General features: G+C 36.6%; 1 protein-coding gene across 1 annotated transcript in view; it reads left to right on the forward strand.

Annotated features, from left to right (window-relative positions):
- LOC107717964 (membrane-associated guanylate kinase, WW and PDZ domain-containing protein 1-like) overlaps window positions 1-20,078 on the forward strand; it is a 145,338-nt gene that overhangs the window by 45,470 nt on the left and 79,790 nt on the right. Inside the window, exon 2 of the mRNA XM_016524873.1 lies at window positions 18,234-18,350. Within this exon, the coding sequence (XP_016380359.1) occupies window positions 18,234-18,350 (117 nt within the window). The remainder of the gene's footprint in view (window positions 1-18,233; window positions 18,351-20,078) is intronic.

The following is a 20,078-nucleotide window of genomic DNA, read 5'->3' on the forward strand; positions in this document are numbered from 1 at the left end:
TATATATATATATATATATATATTTTGACGCATGTTTCAGCTTTTTGGTTTATACCGTGAAAGTCAGTGGAGTCCAAAACAAAATTGGATCCAAATGACTTGACTTTCATTGTACATAAAAAAAAAATCCAAATATCTTCTTTTGTGTTCAACACAAGAAAGAAAGTCATACAGGTTTAGAATGTCATTTGATTTTTGGGTAAACTATCCCTTTAAACAAACGTGTGACAATAAAACTGCTGAGGTGTATTCAAATGTAAATATGTCTTGAAGGGTGTTGGTGGTGAGGAGAGGTTCAAAAAGAGGTATGAAGATCTGAAGTGTGCCAGCTTACTGACAGTGTGGAATGAGAGAGACCTGGAAAGTTTGTCTTTCCTTCCCTCAGTCCCACCCCCATCTCCCTGTAATCTCTATCACAGCTGTGTCAATGCTGTAAAAAATCACATTCTTCCCAATTTGATCTTTGTCTGGTTTACAAACCCATTTCTTCTGCGTTCACCTCAGATGGCTCACAATGGAATTCAACTTTATGTAAGTTTGCCACACAACTGGGGAGGTCTAACTCAATTTTTACCCACAAATACACAGGGGACTGAGGCGTTAAATGAGACTGAGTGCTAAAAAATATCTGTTCTGGGAAGAGAGGTTTTATTTGAACCATCACTCTGTATTCAAAGCAAGATTAAAGATGCACCTGTGCTTAAGATGCCTTTTAATCCCAAAACAACTCCTGAAGTTGATTCCCAAGCGTTTTGTGTTGGAAGCCTTGTATAAAGTTCTGCCATTTGGCACAGTTGTATGGTGGTTATAGGTGGTCCAGGGTGGGGGTGAATGGGCGGAATAGTGCTGGAATTTGTATTTTTTTGCCGATTCAGCACTGCTGTGCACATCTGGAGAAAAAAAAGAGAGGTCTACCTTCTTGGATTCCTTTTTTTGGCATCTGGAAAACTCAATCACTTTTGAAGTACTTGGATGTGTTTAGTATGTGAGCCTCTGAGAAATGCTAATCTGCTGTGACATGTTAACATAGCATGTGATGGCACATGCGAGTCAGTGAGTCCTGCAGGAGGTAAAGTAGTAAGCAAAGGTTGAAGATTCAACATCTTAATGTGGCATAAAGCACTTCAGCTAAAGAGCTTACAGCTTAGTTAGGATCTCATCGTTCTCTATCTGCAGAGAGAGAGAGAGAGAAGTGGCATTAAAGCAAGGGATTGTTGAAGCTTTTCTCCAGAGGAAGAGTGGGATCAAGTGCTCTGATGTTGCCATGATGTTACCGAGGTACTATGTTCACAGTTATGAAAGAGTTTCTCAGGTTTAAGGCCTTAGGGATTCGTAGCTATAGCAATATGTCTAATCACAAATACATATACTCTACCATTAAAACATTTGGGATTGGTAAGATCTTTTAGTTGAAATTAGTCTCTTATGCTAACCAAGGCTGCATTTATTGGATCAAAAACAGTAAAAATTGTAATACTGTGAAATATTGTTACAACATAAAATAACTATTTTTAATTTTTACATATTTTAAAATGTAAAATTCCTAGCAGCCATTACACCAGTCTTCAGTGTCACATGATCCTTCAGAAATCACTCTAATATGCTGATTTGATGCTCAAGAAACAATATTATCAATGTTGAAAACAGTTGTGCTGCTTTATGATTGTGAACATTTGGAAAATGATAAGTTTTTTCAGGGTTCTTTGGGAAAGTTTAAAAGAACAGCATTTATTTGAAATAGGGCTGTGCAAAAAATCGAATGCAAAAAATCGAATGCGAATACACAGAGCCGTAGTTCACAAGCTACACAAAATCACATTCAAAATCGGCAATGAATCGCCTGCGATTTTGAACGCGATTTTGTGTAGCTTGTCAGTGATCTACGGCTCTGTGTAGTAAATGCTGCTCCATCTGAAAGCAAGTGCTGGAGATTTACTACTAATCACCAGAAGTGGCTTCACTGACGAGATTCGCATGAAAATCGCATTCGATTTTTTGCCCAACCCTAATTTGAAATTATTTCAAATTAGTGCATTCTTGCTGAATTACAGTATAATTTTATTTATTATACTTAAAAAAAAAAAAAAAAACCCGACACCCACAATTTTGAACAGCACTCTATATGTTTATGGTTATGGGATTGTCAACTAAATTTTTATGTTTGATTGTGAAGATGTGAGTGATGCACTATACATAATAAAAGTGAATAATACAAAGATCATTGGAGTATGTTTTGCAAAAAATACTATTTAATGCTTTCAACTTTAAAATTTCATGTTTAATTCAATGTGTTAATTCTTGTTTCTTTGTAATTATTTGTGAAATTGACTAGCAATTGAGTGAAATCTGAGTGAAAGCAATCAGAGTGAAAATAGTTTCAAATTGCTTTAAACATTAACTGCACACTTTTCTGAACAAGCATTATTTGAGAAATCATTTCTGTAAATAACTCAAATGGTACGGGCCAGTTGTCCCAAAATGTCATATTTAGGGTCAGAGGTTTATTCACTGAGCAGAAGTAATAGTGATGAAGTTCTTGGTCAGCTAAAATGGTTCATCAACACATATGGTCCTCATGTGTGTGCATGTGTATATTAATGCTATTCTTTTTTTTCCTTCTTTTTTTCCTGTACTTATGACCATCTTTTTCCACTTTTTCCTGTGTTCATTTGAATGTTTAGTCTTTTTTCCATTATCCGGTGTGTGGAGGCTTAGACTGTATTGTGGCTGCAGGGCTAAAGGCATGGAGGGCAGGATGGAGGAGTGACTGAAAACATTTTGTTAGCATGTGGGAGGGATGGTCGAGCGAGGTGGGGTTGAGTCTGGATGTTCTGGAGTTCTGCCAGGTGGAGTTGTTGGATAATTGCATCATTATCTCTGGATCTCTGTGCGTGAGCTCCATCATCTTATTAGACGGCAGTAAAGCGGCTATACAACGGCCCCACTGCACGCTTCCTTGACAAAGTATGCACTCTTTAGAACTATTAGCTGCGGTATGAAATTAATCATAGCTTTATTTGTGTTTTGTACGTGTTACCTTTCAGCGGCAGTGTAATCTAACAGTACGTCAGTGTTATAATTAGAGGTTGGGAAAAATATTACTGTATTGTACTGTATCAATATTCTCATAGCGAGACTCGGTATTATTGGGTACTTTTTTACATTAAAGGCATGTTTAGGGTTCAATACTTGTTAAAAATAATGTTGATTACAAACGATAATTTTGACTTTGCATTTACAGTTACAGTAACACAATTACAGTGAAAGAAAGTTATATTTTTAAGCATTAAAATATTAACATTACTTTTTTTTTTGCTTTGCTTGGCTTGTTAGGGTTTTGTTTAGTTTTTTTGTTTGTTTGCTATGTGTTTTGCATTTGTATTTGCATTTGTTTTTGTTTTTGTATTGTTTTGTATTTTTGTGTTTTTTTGTGTGTGCTGTCAAATCGATTAATCGTGATTATTCGCATCCAAAATAAAAATGTGTGTTTACATAATTTGTGTGTACACTGTGTATATTTATATGTATATATGTAAACACACACATGTGTATATTTAAGAAATATATGTAATATATATGTATATTTATTTATAATATATACATGTGTGCATTTATATACAGGTGCATCTCAATAAATTAGAATGTTGTGGAAAAGTTCATTTATTTCAGTAATTCAACTCAAATTGTGAAACTCGTGTATTAAATAAATATACATAGTACACGCATATTATGTAAATACAAACTTTTATTTTGGATGCGATTTAATCAATTTGACAGCACTAGTTTTTTTGTTTCATTTTTTATTTTATTTTTTACATTTAATTTAATTGTATTATAATATAAAATTTTTTTTTTTTCAATCACCTGGTCCCTGGTGATTTCCACATCCTACTTGTATTGGGATGTTGCACAGTGTGTGAATATCTCAGAGTGAGATAGACAGAATAAAGTAGAGATCGTTAATCAATGAAGCCTTTCGATTTAAATTCTGTCTCTATTCTCATAATATTCAGTCCCCTCTCTATGCAAACCAGTGGCCCGCTCAGAGAAGGTCGCTGATTGGTTTTGCCCAGTGAAATATAGGCTGCACTGGATCATCTCCCACTCTGTGCTTTATTTCCATAGCACTTCCTGAACATGTGCATATTGTTTCGGACAGATGGAGAAGAGGATGTGATATTTTCCAGAGAAGAAAAGATGAAACACCGAGGCTCTTGAAATGAGGGGAGATGGGATTGAAATGGAGATGATTATGAAGAACCTATTGTTGTGGTTCTTGGTATTGTAAAGAGGTTGATGACATGTAGCATGAAAGCGCGTTTAGTCACAGTGAAGTGGAATGAATGATGAAGAAGCCTGCACTGCAGAAAGCTGTCACTACCAGCTTCAAGATTAATTCCCTCACAGTACAAAAGAGTCTGCAGGCACTACAGCTTAGAGAAACCTCCAAACGTTTAGTGTATAAACTTCCCCAGATATGCACTGTAATGATGCAGGATGTGAAAAAGAACCATAAGCTTGAAATGCAGAGTGTCTCTGTGATGTGACGCAGGTGATCAGCGCAGTCATGCATTGTGCCTTTGTTTGCATCAGTGCAGGTTGGTTGGCTTGACAGATTGCAAAGCCCCTCGGGGTGTACGCCATTAACAGAGTCTGCACATATGGGCGCTTGATATTTTAAGCATGAAAATTTAGGGAAAAAATGAAATTGGGAAGGCTAGGCATTAAAATTGCATGCGGTTCACATTCCCTTGACTACTCAGAGGGTATGTTATGAATGTTTTTTTATTCTAACCAAATTTTAGTTCCCCCCCCCAAGGGTATCCTTTATATGGGACAATGATGTGATGCTATTTTTTATTTTATCTATTAATTTATTCAAAAATACAATAAAAATGCAGTACATACTTATATAAATACACACCTTCAATGATGTGCATGTCTCTTAAAATATCAGATAACTTGATCTTTTTATGACAAGGCAAGGTTAGTTCAGTTTGTAAAATGATATGCTGTGTGATTCCCTAAAAACGTAATATTTATGAGTAATTCCTGTTGTTTGTAAAACAAAAATGCTTTGAAAAATACACTACCATTCAGAGGTTTGGGGTCAGTAAGATTTTTTTTATGCTTTTGAAAGAAGTCTTTTATGCTCACCAAGGCTGCAATAATTTGATTTAAAAAATGCAGTAAAAACAGTAATATTTTGAAATATTATTACAAATGACAATAACTGTTTTCTATTTGAATATATGTTAAAATATAATTTATTCCTGTGATGGCAAAGCTGAATTTTCAGCAGTCATTACTTTAGTGTCACATGTTCCTTCGGAGTCTTGTCTACACTCATTTGTTCAGTGTGTAAGGAAAAAAATGAAATTACTTTTTTTTTGGTTGCACTTTGTGACATTTTTAAATGTATTACATGTTTTGCAATAATACATTATCAAATTTATTATTTTTCATTATTAATGTTAATCTAAAAGCCTGACAGTATTTCAAACTACATTTTTAATTGTATTGTTTTTTTTTGGTTATCTTTATTATGGATACTTTTATGCATTTTGATTTTCATAATATATTTTTAAACTGTCTTTTTATTTATGTATAACACCCAACAGTATGCATGTAAAAAATGATAAGAGCTACCATATTCAGACACTTTCATTACACATTCATGTGCCACTGTTTGAGTGAGGCTTAAGACTAGATTTTATACTGATCTAGGATTTGAAGCTCTCTTTTATAGCTCATGCAATTTAGGTTAACTTTGCTTTTTTTCATCTGTTTTGGGATCATTTTGTTTGTTTATAAAGCCATTTATTTATTTTATTTTATATTAATTTAACACAACAACACAACACAGGAACCCCGCTGTATGAATGTTGCTTATGCTGTAATATGCTGCGTACAGTGCTACAGTATGCATTGCTCTAGAGGAGTGGATCAGAGCTGCATTTGGGCCACTGTTAGATTAGTGTCTCAAAGACTTGTTTGGGAAGGTGCCTAAGCCTGTGTTTATGATGTTCATGTATGTATGCAATCACTCTCTCTCTCTGTTTCACTGAGTGTAGTTTAATGTAGTAGACTGAGGCAGTTGTGTGCGTGCACTAGGGTTGCTAAATATAGACAGAGGCAGATGTGGTGTGTGGAAGGAGGCCCCGATGTGGATAACATCACCTTGCCTGTCTCTGTCGTATGTAACATCCTGCCTGTGACTCAGCATCACCGCTGCAGAAGCTAGGTCATGGCCATCGGCTCAAGGGTCAACGCCAGCCTGAGGATAAGAGAATGACCGGAAAAGCGAAATATGGAGGGAGGAAAAGTCTGGAGGTGGATAGCAAAAGGTTGTGGGAGTGAAACCCCAGCATTAAATAGTAGCAGTGTTAGGTGGAGCCGCAGGGAATGACAACAGTGAAGGAGAAAGAATGTGTTGGTATGAATTAGCTGGTCTCCATTTGATCACCACTGTGTTTCACTTACAGGTGATGGTTCATTCTTATTCCTCTATATAATACCTGCAATGATTTTACTTTTGTGAAACGTCCCCTCTGGACTTCATTTCTAAATAAATTAGCTTTAAGAAGGTCTTTTTCTACCATTTACTGATAAACTATTCTATTATGGCCATTAATTTCGTCCGAATTGTATTACATGCATAGAAAAAAGCTATAGATTGTGAAATTTGACATTTGAAACTTTTGACATTGCCATGACAATCACTCAACAGATCAACTTAACACATACCATATGCAAATGTTCAATTATGTTTTATACTATATACATTTTTTTCAATAGGGCATTACAAACAGCTCCCTCCTGGGGTCCTAGGTGGATGAAATGGATGGATGAAATTGTTCCTGACACATTATTATACATTATTCTGCGGGCAAAATCATTCTTTTCCATTTACAGCCATTCTAAAGTATCTGTGTATTTTTACTTTATTGTATTTGTATTATTTAATTATATATATATATATATATATATATATACTCCTTGTGCATACAAAAATCTCACTGGATTATTGCAATTAATGACAAAAAGGATGCTTGGAAATGCAAACTGATATTTCCTATTGACACACTTCAGCAAAAGGTAGAAATAACTGGCTTAAAGCAATTTTTTGGGGTGAAAATACTAATGGCCAAAGACTTTTGCACAGCACTATATATACCTCTTTGTATTGAATGTGGACACCTTTGTAGCTACTAATTAACTATAAGTAAATTTACTTTCAAATTCCGTAAATGCCTTAACTGAGTTAAAATTGAGCATTGTATGTATATTATTCCCAGAAGATGATACATTAACTAGCCCTTTTAACACATAAATCTGGACCATGTTCACACATGCCCCCTAGTGACGGTCTTGGAAAGATTGAAGATGGTGTTGGTGGTCTTGGCTCAGCTGGTTGCTGTTTGCTTAGTCACAGAGCTGTTACCCTTGAGGCTCGGTGAGGACGGTACGTGCTTTATTTAGTTATTGTGTTGCATCAGCAAAATGAAAAATCATTGCGGCTGAGAGCGAGACAGGTTGGTAGGGTTCCTTTTAGTATGTCTGGCATGGTGCCATACTCCTGAAGTGTTGGTTGGGTGGAGGGGTTGCCATATTGACTTGTGAGCGCGCCCTGCTGCCACGTACATGGTGGGGGGACTGTTGTCCCTGCATGGGGTGAGAGTGAGTTATATCACAGAGGCTTTAATCAAACCCAGTGGTTGGGCGAGACTGCAGCGAAGCGAGAGAGACATAGTGTGACGGAGGGTAAAAGAAAGTGACACATGCATCAAGATGATAAAAAAGGAAGACAAGGACACAAGAATGGATTGAGGGAACAATTAAAGTGAGGAGAAGGAAGGATGCCATGGAACAAAAGCAAGGCAGAAGTTCAGAGGAAGGAAGGAGAATGAAGATATGGCCCTCAGCAGTGCAAGTGCAACTCAGTGTTTTATTAGGAATGGGGCCTGTTGTTTCTGTCGGCGGTACGTTATAAAGTCCAGTAGTCCATTGTGCCATGGTTGGGCAGAGAAGGTGTAATATGTGTAGCCTGTCAGTGCCCCAAAGGGTTTAATAGTGTTGTGTAGGTGTGTGTGAGAGACATTTAGTACCCTGTGGCGGGTGCTCATTTAAATGGTCAATAAGGAAAAGGATGGACATTTTTTTTTTGTATTAACCTAAATCAACTAGTGGAATTATACAAAAATATATGTAAAGAAAAAATGTAAATGTGTAATTTTTCAAAATTTCAAATTCTACAAAAAACAATGCTTTGGAAGAATGAAACTAAACGAAATGAAACAAAAAAACAAAACATCAAAACAAAAATATTACATCCCCCTTTTTTTGTTGTTGCTATATTTGTAGATGAATAGTTTTATATTTTATGCCTGTATAATTTCTGGTTAACTAAAACAAATTTAAAGCCAACAAAAAACTGAAATAAAATCAACAAAAACGTATCAATAATTAATAAAATTTCTAATTGTGATTACAATTATGAATGCCACAATTACGTAATTGTTCAAAGGTGCAATTGCAAAAAAAAAAAAAAAAAAATTGTAAAAGACCAATTTATTCTGCATGATTAAGATGTGTTTTTTTTCTCTAGGTTATCTTAAGGGTTTTTTCCCATTGTTTGAATTTTAGTTTTAGTATAGCATTATAATACTATGCATTTTTTTATTATTTAAAGAAGAAACCAAACCAATGTATAGTTGACATTTGAGGCTTAATGCTATAGAAAAGCAATAAATGTTTTTCAGGAAGAGTGTTTTCAGCTTGTTTATTTTCATATAAAAATATGGCATGCAGTTGCTTTAAACAACGGTATAAAGCTATTCAAAACAGCATTCAATGTAAATTAATCGTAATTAATAATCGCAATTACAATTTCAAGGGAATAATCGACAATTTTGATGCTTGTCATAATCGTGCAGCCCTACTTCTTTTTCTAGTGGGCCTTTGTGTCAAAGTTTGCTTGAAATTTTGCGTGCTATGAACTCCGTGGTCAGCATTTGGGTTAATGACGATCCCAGATGGGCACATTTATTGTAACAAAGACCCTGTAGATGATAAATGCAACCCAGGTCAATCCATTTCCACCTGCTTATACTGGCTGTCTTATAAATCTCCTTTTGTAATGTCCTGAAAGAGCCAGACTCCATGAAGACTTAAAGCACATGTAAGGTTTGGCCTGATAAGGAAACATTTAGGCAGACAAACAATGATGCTAAGCTGCTTTAACAGCCGTTCCTATCAAGCATGTAATGCAAGCTAGCAGTGTTAATAGGCTGTGCTAATTAATTGTGTTACTTCACATCGGGTGTTCAGAGTCTTAATGCTTCTCTGTTAATCCTATCAGAAAGGTCTGATTTGTTTGGCGGCGTGAAAGTTTAATTTGGTTGTCTGATGCCTGACGATTGAGTAAGAGAAGGGATATATAAAAAAAACAAATTATATTATTAGCCTTACTCAACTGTTGTTGAGTCATGCTATATTGTAAGGACTGAGGAAATGTAATGCTAATTGAATTAAAAATGAAGGTTAAAAAAGTCTGTCCTCAAACTTTTGAAAGGCAGTGTATTTACAATAATAATAGTGTATAAAGTTGTGCTTCTTCCAAAAGGGCAATTGTAAGATTTCTGAGTTTGTACTTTTTTGAGATCCACCAAAGATGTTAATGCATTCACACTGACACGCTCACCCATAAAACACAGATAACCCCAACAGTCAGACACAAACATAAAGGCCAGTGAAGCTAAAGCGCCTGGCTGATGCCTGCAGTCAGAGAGGTCTAATATAAACGACAGCTCTATCTGATCAACACTGCATGTCTGAGATGAATCATTGGAGGCATTTTCTGCCCGGAGTGCTGGGAATCGATAAAAGCAATCTGGAATGTGGTAAACAATTTCACTTGCTACTGGACAGAGATGCGGCTGTAAAGTGTCTCTGTCTTTTTTATCTCGTATGGTCATTTAAAATCCTCAGGATGAACGCTGATAGGCTGTGATTGTCATAAATTCCAGCAGAAAGCAGTATGTTCCTCCTTATAAATGAGGGGTTAACATGACACCGTGACTGTACTTTATATTACTGCTACATTAACACATCAAATGATTCTTATTTAAATTTTCAATAATACAATAAAACTATTAAATTAAAACTATTAAATTTCTCCAAAGTTTGGCATGTTTTGACAGTAATTACAGTAATTGCTTTAATATTAAATTCTGTACCTCGTTTTCCATCATTTCTTATTTATAATAGATATATATTATCACACTCAATATTAATCCCACTTTTGGAGGAGTATGTTTTGAATATATTTTTAAATGTTAAAATGTTTGTAATTTTTTGCTGTATATTTTTGCTGTTATTTTGCTCATATGTCAAGCATAAAGGCGGGGGAAAAATTATGTACGTTGACCATGTTAACTAAACTGTAACCACACTCTTGGGTGCTGTAGTGATTTAATTTTTTTCCTTTTTTATTTTAAATATTCTGAAATGATTTGTTGAGCTCATAATTTACTGTTTGAAAAGGCAGGTAATGACCACAGGTTCATATTCATATGTATTGTGTGTACTTGTTACCATTAACCACCAGTAGGGGGCGGCACACTTAAACGTCAAAGCTGGATAAGTGATGCTCTGACCAGCGTTGCCATGGCGACAAGGCCCAGTGTGATGCAGGCCAGGCGTATTGGAGGAAACAGAGAGGGCAGTGTAGAGCTGAGAAAGAAACCAGAGCAGAATACCAAACAGACGCCTGTTTACAGACCTCATACCTGTTTTTCACACAGACTCTTGGACACATGGCTCTGCAGAGCAGCATCACGCCAGCTGGGTGTTTTTGTTGCACCGCATTGTAAAAACTTATGAGACTGCATGTTTTTAACGATTACTTAGATTTGTGTATTGAAATCTTTTTTTTTTTTTTTCAAAATTTAGAGAGTTAAGAGGTGGACTGAGGGTAATATCTATGTGTGTTAGCAGACTGATCTTGTAGAGGCTCATTAGAAGACACTGACAGCCCTAGACGTCTGTCCACAGGGTGGCTTTGAGCATTTTCCGGAACACGCAACTACCCGTAATAGTAAGGGGGCGTGACATTTCCGGACAACGTGCACTAGACGGTTAGCGAATCACAAACACACTGAGCCCGCTAACCAATCAGAGCCCATTGCATATTTCTGAGGGAGGGGCTTCATAGAACCAGGAACTCAACAGACCGCTTTGATGAGAATGGAAACAGCGGTGTAGAATATAGGTAAAATATGTTAAAATAATGCGTTTTTTTAAAAACGAAGCATGAACACATATTACACTGCACCCCATAAACACAATCAAGCTTTCGAAAAAAGCTGATCAACCACCCCTTTAATAGTAATATAATATTATTTGATAATGTTAGCTAAATGATGTTTCATATAAATTATAGATTTAATTTTTTTATTATATTATATTTGTAGTATGTAATATATACATACAGAAATAAAACAAAACAGGTATTTCAGAATATGTCTTTACAAACATATCAAAATATGTAGTCAGTTTTTTTGCCAATGGTTTTATTCTGAAAACTGTTTATATAGATTATAGTTTTTTTATACAAATTATTAAATATTACACACGTTATATGTTATGTTAGTATTTGTGATATACATACAAAAATACCACAACAAATATTACAAAATGTTATCATAAACATACAAAGTTGGTTTCTTGTCTGATAAAGTCTGACATTTTTCCCCGTTATCTACCCCCCCCCACCCCCACCATTTATTAAAATTTGCTATGTGTGCTTTGTTAGGGACACACCAAACCAACGCCAAAGATCCAGCGCTAAGGAAAGCTGACTGTGGTGTAGCCTCGTGTTGCCTCGCATCGCCTGTGTCGAGGCAAAAAAAGTTGCACTAGAGCCCTCTCGACGGACTACTGTCGACGGTCAACTAGCGTGTATGCTCTGTGCTTGTGTGGGAGAACATAACTCTCCCATGTCCAACTAGAGCCAATGATGCGGAACACACTGAAAAAACTAAAGCTGACCGAAGCTCAAAAGGCACCTGACATTGCCCAGCATCCAACCGTCAGCTTGGTGTGTCCAGGGCTTTAGGCTAAATGGGACTTGTCACAGCACTTACATATTGTTGCCCTTTTGTTAGTTTAATTGCTTCTGTTGTCCTCATTTGTAAGGTGCTTTAGATAAAAGTGTCTGCTAGATGATTGAATGTACATTTAAATAATGTAAGTTAAATTGCGCTCCATACGCCTTTAACCCAAACACTGCATTGGAACATGAATTTACACTGGACCAAAAACAAGTGCCTTTCCTCATTTCAGAAGTCTGCTGCACATCACTGGTTAGATAGACTGTGTGTGTCAGACACTTTCTTTACTTATCTGTCAGGCACCAGTTTTTTCCAAAAGCCTTTCTGAACAAAGTTATATTTCCTGCTTTTATGCACAGGCAGAGGAAAATGTTCAGAAAGTAGCTTGACTCCAAAGAAATTTGCAAATCTGACAGTTCTTTCGTTTTCCATCTCCAAAGCCAAGTGAGTAAAACAAGACTTTTTCCTAGAACTTAGGACTGGCATCAGCTGGCAGTGATGTTTCTAAGTAGTACCAGGCCCTGTATTCACACGCTCGCTCTCTCTCATCTCGCTGTTCTGAATGCCGGATACTTTGTCTGATCCAGTAATCTCTACTAAACACACTGAGCTTTAGTGTATTCTGATGGGCATTGAAATCCAGCAGGTAATTTAAGATACATCCTGGTTACTGAGACAGTTGTCTTACACACTTGCGTAAATGCAGATACATACACTTGGAATGAATCCAGCCTGCTTTGGCTGTCGTGTTAAGTGGGCACTCGCAGTTAGGAGCTTATCAGTGTCTCTGCCAGGTGCAGTTGGTTTGGTAGCAATTTGTTCTCTAATTATCTATTTTAGGAGGGATTTGGGGCTCGGACACCAAATGTTGTCCCCCATACCCCAATACTCATTAATATACACAGACTCAAAGAGTGACTAATCTTTCTCTCTGAACCGCCAGTTCTTAGTCTGTTTTTGAAGAGTGGTGGAATAAAATGCAAACTGTTTTTAAAAATAAATATAAAGTCTCAGTGCTGTTACTTGTTTATCTTCACACAGCATTATGGACACACTAAGCAAAAAGAAGATAAGATGTGCACCATTGGGCCGTTGTAATTTCTGTCTCGAGGGTCTGCATAAATCAGCAGAGAGTCAGCAAAATAAAGCAGAACTGCCGACCTCACAACAGATATCATACAGCTTTTTGATTGCTGCAAGATGAGTTGGGTGCTTGAAAAACTGATTCGCTTAAGAAACATTTAATTTGATTTTGTGGTTCTCTATATGCTAGTATTTAATTTCTCTTTTTCTGTGTGAATAATGTAGTTATTATTGGTTTTAAGTTATGCTCCTCCCCCGTTTGAAAAATATCTTATAATCATATTTTCTTCACAAAAACACAAGGTGCTTTTAGAGCCATTCTTTACACTGCACTAAATCCATTTCCATATCGCTCACAATACACATAATAACATTATATCTTGTGTAATCTGCTCGCTGTGTGTAAAAAGTGCATGGTCTGTGTAAAATGACACCCTAAACATTTTAGTGCACTACATTTTTGTACCCTTTTTTATTCACCAGAACAAATAATGTGCAGTAATTCAAGGCAGTATTCCAGAAGCAGTGGGCCTCCTTCTTGCTTGCATCATGTTTTTGCTCTTTGGAACACTTTGCTGATCACTAACATTCTCATCAGGCCAAACTGAATGAGAAATATGAATATTAGCTGAGAAATATGTGCCTGTTATTATTAGTTTGGTTGTCTATTGTTATTTTCAGGTGTCTTTGAATAAAACCGTAGTATATATTTATGATTTATTTCATTTGAGTTTTTACCAACATTTATTGTGCCCCCTTTCAATTTGAAAACCATTGTTATAAGAATATAGACATGGGAATTGTGGTAGACCTGTTTTGTCTTCCATATAATAATAACTCATTTTGTACTCAAAAGCCTCCACATTAGTTGTGAATATTCACACAAACCACAGGCCATCGCAGTATCTTGAAAGTAGTGACATAAGCTACTGTAAACCCCCCCCCAAAAAACCTTTGTTTTATAAAGTGTATCCCCTGGCATCTTTCCACAATCTCTCGGTTTTCACATCTCTCTCTTGGCTTCATCTCTGCAGGGCAAGGTCTTAGATCTCATCAGGTTTTTCATTGGTTGGCCAGGAGTCCATTGTTGCCATTGAGTTGGACTAGTAAGCAGCTAATTGGAATAAAGTGAGTTTGGGATGATGGATGGGGGTGGGTGTGTAGTCTGGCTGCTGTAGGTTTGAGTAATGACTCGCAACCTGTTGCAGGGATTAATTCACAGTGGTATGCCGTGGCGCTAACGTCAACGCCAGACTGCACACACCAACGCAACAGGAATTTCACACTCACATATTATTCCCGTTTTAGTTCAGAAAAGCAGTTCAGAAAAGCAGTCTAATGGGTTTTACTTCGAAGTGTATTTTTAGACTTGGATGTGGCTAGATTAAGAAACAATCCTCCAGAGGTTCAATTAGGAGAGAAAAGCTCTTTTCTGACCTTCTAGCTTGAACATTGCCTGGTAGAGCTGTTACTTGTTCTACAGCTAATTGTACAGCCTGCTCGACATGGTGGCTGTTACACGAACTGTGTGTTAAATGTACATTTTTACCTCAATATAATGTGTGTAACTAAGGATATCTGCTGTGTTTTTGAATCCGTTTTCAGTTAATAGATGAAAAACCTTGTCAGATTTCTGTGCAATGATTTAAGATACATAAACGCTCTGGATTTGAAGACCACGATATTATATACAGTTGTGGTCAAAATTTTACATTCACTTTGCAGTATCTGCAAAATGTCCATTATTTTACCAAAATAAGAGGGATCATACAAAATGCATGTTATTTTTTATTTAGTACTGACCTGAATAAGATATTTCACATAAAAGATGTTTAAATATAGTCCACAAGAGAAAATAATAGTTGAATTTGTAAAAATGACCCCGTTCAAAAGTTTACGTTTGATTCTTAATACTGTGTTGTTACCTGGATGATCCACAGCTGTTTTTGTTGTTTTTGTGATAGTTGTTCATGAGTCCATTATTTGTCCTGAACAGTTAAACTACCCGCTGCTCTTCAGAAAAATCCCACAAATTCTTTGGTTTTCCAGCATCTTTTGCATATTTGAACCCTTTCCAACAATGACTGTATGATTTTGAGATCCATCTTTTCACACTGAGGACAACTGAGGGACTTGCATGCAACTATTACCAAAGGTTCAAACAGTCACTGACGCTCCTGAAGGAAACATGATGCATTAAGTGTACATTTTTCTTATTTTGCATAAATATCACATAAATAGTACATTTAGTACTGGCCTTCAGAAGCTACAGATGATACTTACATGTTTCCCAGAAGACAAAATCTGGAGCATCAGTGAGCGTTTGAACTTTTTGTAATAGTTGCATGTAAGTCCCTCAGTTGTCCTCAGTGTGAAAAGATGAATCTCAAAATCATATACACAACTATATATTTAACTTTTGTGAAAAATATTCAAAGCATTTTTTTGTTTTTCTAAACAATTCTTTGTGTTCTCCTTAAAATCGAGATGTAACAAAGGTAGCGACAAATCTTTTATTCCGTATTGTGACCTGCATTCAAGTGAAACAGATTATTGATAAAGGAAAAAATGTAGTTTGGGATTTGGTTCTATTTGTTGGCTATTGATGGAGGCAAATCTGAATGCAAGCTTGTAGTCTAGCACAAGAGAAGAAGCCTGTTGTTTCACTGGAAGATCCGGTTATGACATTTGATTAAATATTAGGTCAAAATATAAAAATTAAAAGCATGCATGTTTGGATCATTCACAATAAGATCAATAACATGCATTAAAGGGATAGTTCACCCAAAAATGAAAATTCTGTCATCATTTACTCACCCTCATGTCGTTCCAAACTTGTATGAGTTGCTTTCTTATGTTGAACATAAAATAAGATATTTTGAAGATTGCTGGTAATCAAACAGTTGGTGGTTGCCATTGACTTCCATAGTAGGAAAAAAAATACTATGGAAGGCAATGGCAACAACCAACTGTTTGATTACCAGCAATCTTCAAAATATCTTCTTTTGTGTTCAACATAAGAAAGCAACTCATACAAGTTTGGAACGACATGAGGGTGAGTAAATGATGACAGAATTTTCATTTTTGGGTGAACTATCCCTTTATTGTTATTGATCATTAATTAATGTAGGAAATTGATTGGGTGAATTTCCATTTCATGCTGACTTTAAAGATACATAAAGGCTCTGGATTTGTAGACCACAATATTAAATCTATTCCATTTTTGCTTGCAGTATTAAAATTTTTTTTGTGGTTATTATTGTTAGTTTGAACACACTGTGATGAGAGTAAAAATTAAGGAGTATTGAATTATTTCGTAGAAAAGGACAAAGAGATTCAGATTCTCCAGAGAACCTAAATCCTCCAAACATAAAAGAAAAATGAAAATAGTTTTTAATGTTTCTGCAAAATGGTTATCTGTTTCATTATTGTGAAAAATTGTTGTTCTTTTAGGATACAAAATGGTGATCATGAGCACCCTCAAAGAGCCCGGACTGGTGTAAACTTTACACAATTGACAGTCTATGTTGGTTTATGTCACCTAAGTTTGCATCTGTAGGAGAACTTCAAGGGCAGAGGGCGGCATTTGGGACTTGCAACACTATGTATTACCATGGCAACCAATTATGTATGTTCATAAAGTTTAAAAACGCAGGTTCATTTGATCAACGACAGACTACAGAGCGAGCGAGAGAGAAACTGATTACCTCATTTGCCCTTAATGAGACTATCCATTCAAAAGAATTCTCCAGAAATGCAATATTCCCATTAATCCGGGAAAGGGAAGTCCCTTGAGTCACTAGTACATGTGAGAAATCGAGAGTTTGTGGGAAGGCAGTGCCGGCGACCGATCTGGCATTGGTGCAGGCACCCAGTGGAACCACATTAACACATAAACAGCTTTTGGCTATTGGCATCTCTTTGAAATGGTGCTGGGTAAGCGATCTGTGTCTTCTAAACAGATGGTGGAGCTGAGGGTGGGAAATGTTTCACATGGCCCACTCTATTGCTTGCACTGGGTTGAGGTGGCAGCCAGGTATCCCCATGAGTGTGAATGGAGGTGTGCTACGACGTGTTACTGTCTTATGGATTACAATTTCACACTCATGCTCCACAATTAATGTTTATGAATGTGTTTCATTTGTAATTGTTTACGATTTGAGAAACATAGTTGCCAGACATACTTGATGCAAACATCCAACAATATAATTGTAAACAATTATAAACATTTGTACAGTAGCATTCAAAAGTTTGGGGGTGTTTTTAAATGTTTTTAATGGAGGTCTCTTGATGTAATATATTCCTGTGATGGCAAAGCTGAATTTTCAGCAGTCATTCCTCCAGTCTATAGTGTCACATGACATGATCCTTCAGAAATCATTCTGATATGCTGATTTGGTGCTCAAGAAACGTTTTTTATTATTATTAATGTTAAAAACAGTTGTTCTGCTTAATAGTTTTGAAACCGTGTTACATTTTTTTCAGGATTCTTTAATGAATAGAAAGTTAAAAACGACAGGATTTATTTTAATTACATTTTTTGTAGCTATACTGTAAGTTTTTACTGTTATTTTAGACAGTATTCCCTGCTAAATAAAAGTATTTGTTTCTTTCAAAAAATATTACTAACTCCAAACTTTTGAAAAGTACTGTATAAATACACTCATTAGCATCTCCTATATCCCAAAGCTGTCCACTTCTTCCATTTGCTCTCAAAAATGTATTAACTACTATCTGATACCATTGACAAGTTTACAATTCGTTTTTCTTGAATATAATGCATTACATACAGGATTCAAACCTGTGTTGTGGCCATTGCTATCGCCAAGCTATAGGAACATCCCAAATCCTCTTCCAACCACAAATATGCTACAATTTTTTTAGCAATTTTAGCCACTGCTGGCACCATTATCCACTAGCAGGAACTTTTATCCATTGGTGGTGAAACAATTAGTCAGAAACAAAGTAAAATAGTACTCTGCTGAGTTTGCGCATGATTCATCATCAATAACGTGTGTTTTTCATTTTGTTTTGCAGGAAACAAACTCAATAAAGACCTGAAGCGCTACCTGAGCCAAAGGTTTCAGAAATCCTCCGCTGACTACGAGCTTCAGCAAACCATACGTGACAACCTCTACCGCCACGCTGTGCCTTGTGAGTTCTCTTATTGTTTCTATTTTTCTCTAACTCCAGTGTGCGGTCTGTTCTCTATAATGTACTCTGCTGTATGTTGCTATACTTCTTTCTATTGTATTCGTTTGCTAAAGTTCATGTGCAGAAGCTGTGTGCACTGCAAAGGGTTGGCTGGACTGTTTGTTCTGTGGAGGTGGGAGGGAGGACGGCGTCAATATTCACAGAAATCCTCCTTTCGATTGAGTAGGTGGCAGCCATGTTCTTGGAGAGGTGTGATGAAATAGTGTGTGTTTTTGTATTTGTGTAGAGGAAGAGAGTATTGGACATGTGTGCAGTTGAGTGGACGTGCTTGAACTCTACAAGACTGATGTTTCTAGAAGTTCAGATGTTTTTTCCCTTGTGTATTTTAAACCAGTAATGCTGGATCAAGATGTGTGTTTAGAGAATTTAGTTTTTCATAAATTCATACTACCTGTTACATTTAAATGAGTTTTGTTTGATTAGTTTAACAACAGGCTAATGCCAAGTCTACTGCACAGGAGACTTGCTTTTACACCGATCAGTGTTAATTTAGTTGATGAGACGTTAACGAAATAAAAACTTGTTTTGAATGACAAAAACTATGATGAAAATCTATTGACATTTTCGTCAACTAATAAAAACGGGACGGAAATGTTAGAGGAAATGTCCACTCAGAACAAATCTCCTGCTTTATTGGGAGGTTAAATGCACACATTTGAGCTGTACTGATCTATCCGGCGGAACATAAGCTAGCATGCACTTGCTGCACGTCTCATAAAACGTTAAAAAATGTCAATGTCTGGGAATAAGAGAAGAGCAGACATATGGGTAAATTTAAGTGTGACAACGTGAAAGAGAACTCCAGTTTTCTGAGCGCACACAGCCAAAGCACGGCTATTCACTCGGTTACGTCTTAAAGGGTTAGTTCACCCAAAAATTTGCCAATTAATTACTCACCCTCAAGTCATCCTAGGTGTATATGACTTTCTTCTTTCAGACGAATCCAGTCGGAGTTATATAAAAAATTGTCTTTGATCTTTCAAGCTGTTTAATGGCAGTCAGCGGGTGTTGCATGCATCAGTCCAAAAGAAGTTAAATAAAAAGCGCCCATCCATAAAAAAAGTGTCTCATATGGCCCTGGGGGGTGAACAAAGGCCTCCTGTAGCGAATCGATGCATTTTTGTAAGAAAAATATCCACATTCAAAACGTAATAATAACTTGTAATGTAGCTTGCGCCAACAGTTGTACACAGAAGCAGCTCCGGGCTGATGACGTATGAGTTCAGCGTTGCACATGCACCGGTGAGTCTCGTGAAAACCAACGTTTGTTAACAGGAGCAAAGGAAGCAAAGTTTCCTTACTTTAGCAAAGGAAAACCAGTCTCCTCTTGGCTTATATCGAAATCTTCAGACATTCTTCTTTACAAATCCTCGTTTTGTACTTCTAATAAGTGACCGTTGTTTTGTTCTGATCTCTCCGCTGCGCTTCCACGTTCGTCACTTCTGAGCAGCGCATGCGCAACGCTGAACATATGTCATATGCCCGGAACTGCTTCCGTGTACAACTGCTGGCGCAAGCTACATTAAAGTGATTATTACATTTTGAATATGGATATTTTTCTTACAAAAACGCATCGATTCGCTACAGGAGGCCTCTGTTCACCCCCCGGGGCCGTGTGAGACACTTTATTTAATGGAAAGGTGCTTTTTATTTCACGTCTTTTGGACA

The sequence above is a fragment of the Sinocyclocheilus rhinocerous genome, unplaced genomic scaffold, assembly GCF_001515625.1.
Source record: "Sinocyclocheilus rhinocerous isolate Xijiao unplaced genomic scaffold, SAMN03320098_v1.1 scaffold994, whole genome shotgun sequence".
Taxonomy (NCBI): domain Eukaryota; kingdom Metazoa; phylum Chordata; class Actinopteri; order Cypriniformes; family Cyprinidae; genus Sinocyclocheilus; species Sinocyclocheilus rhinocerous.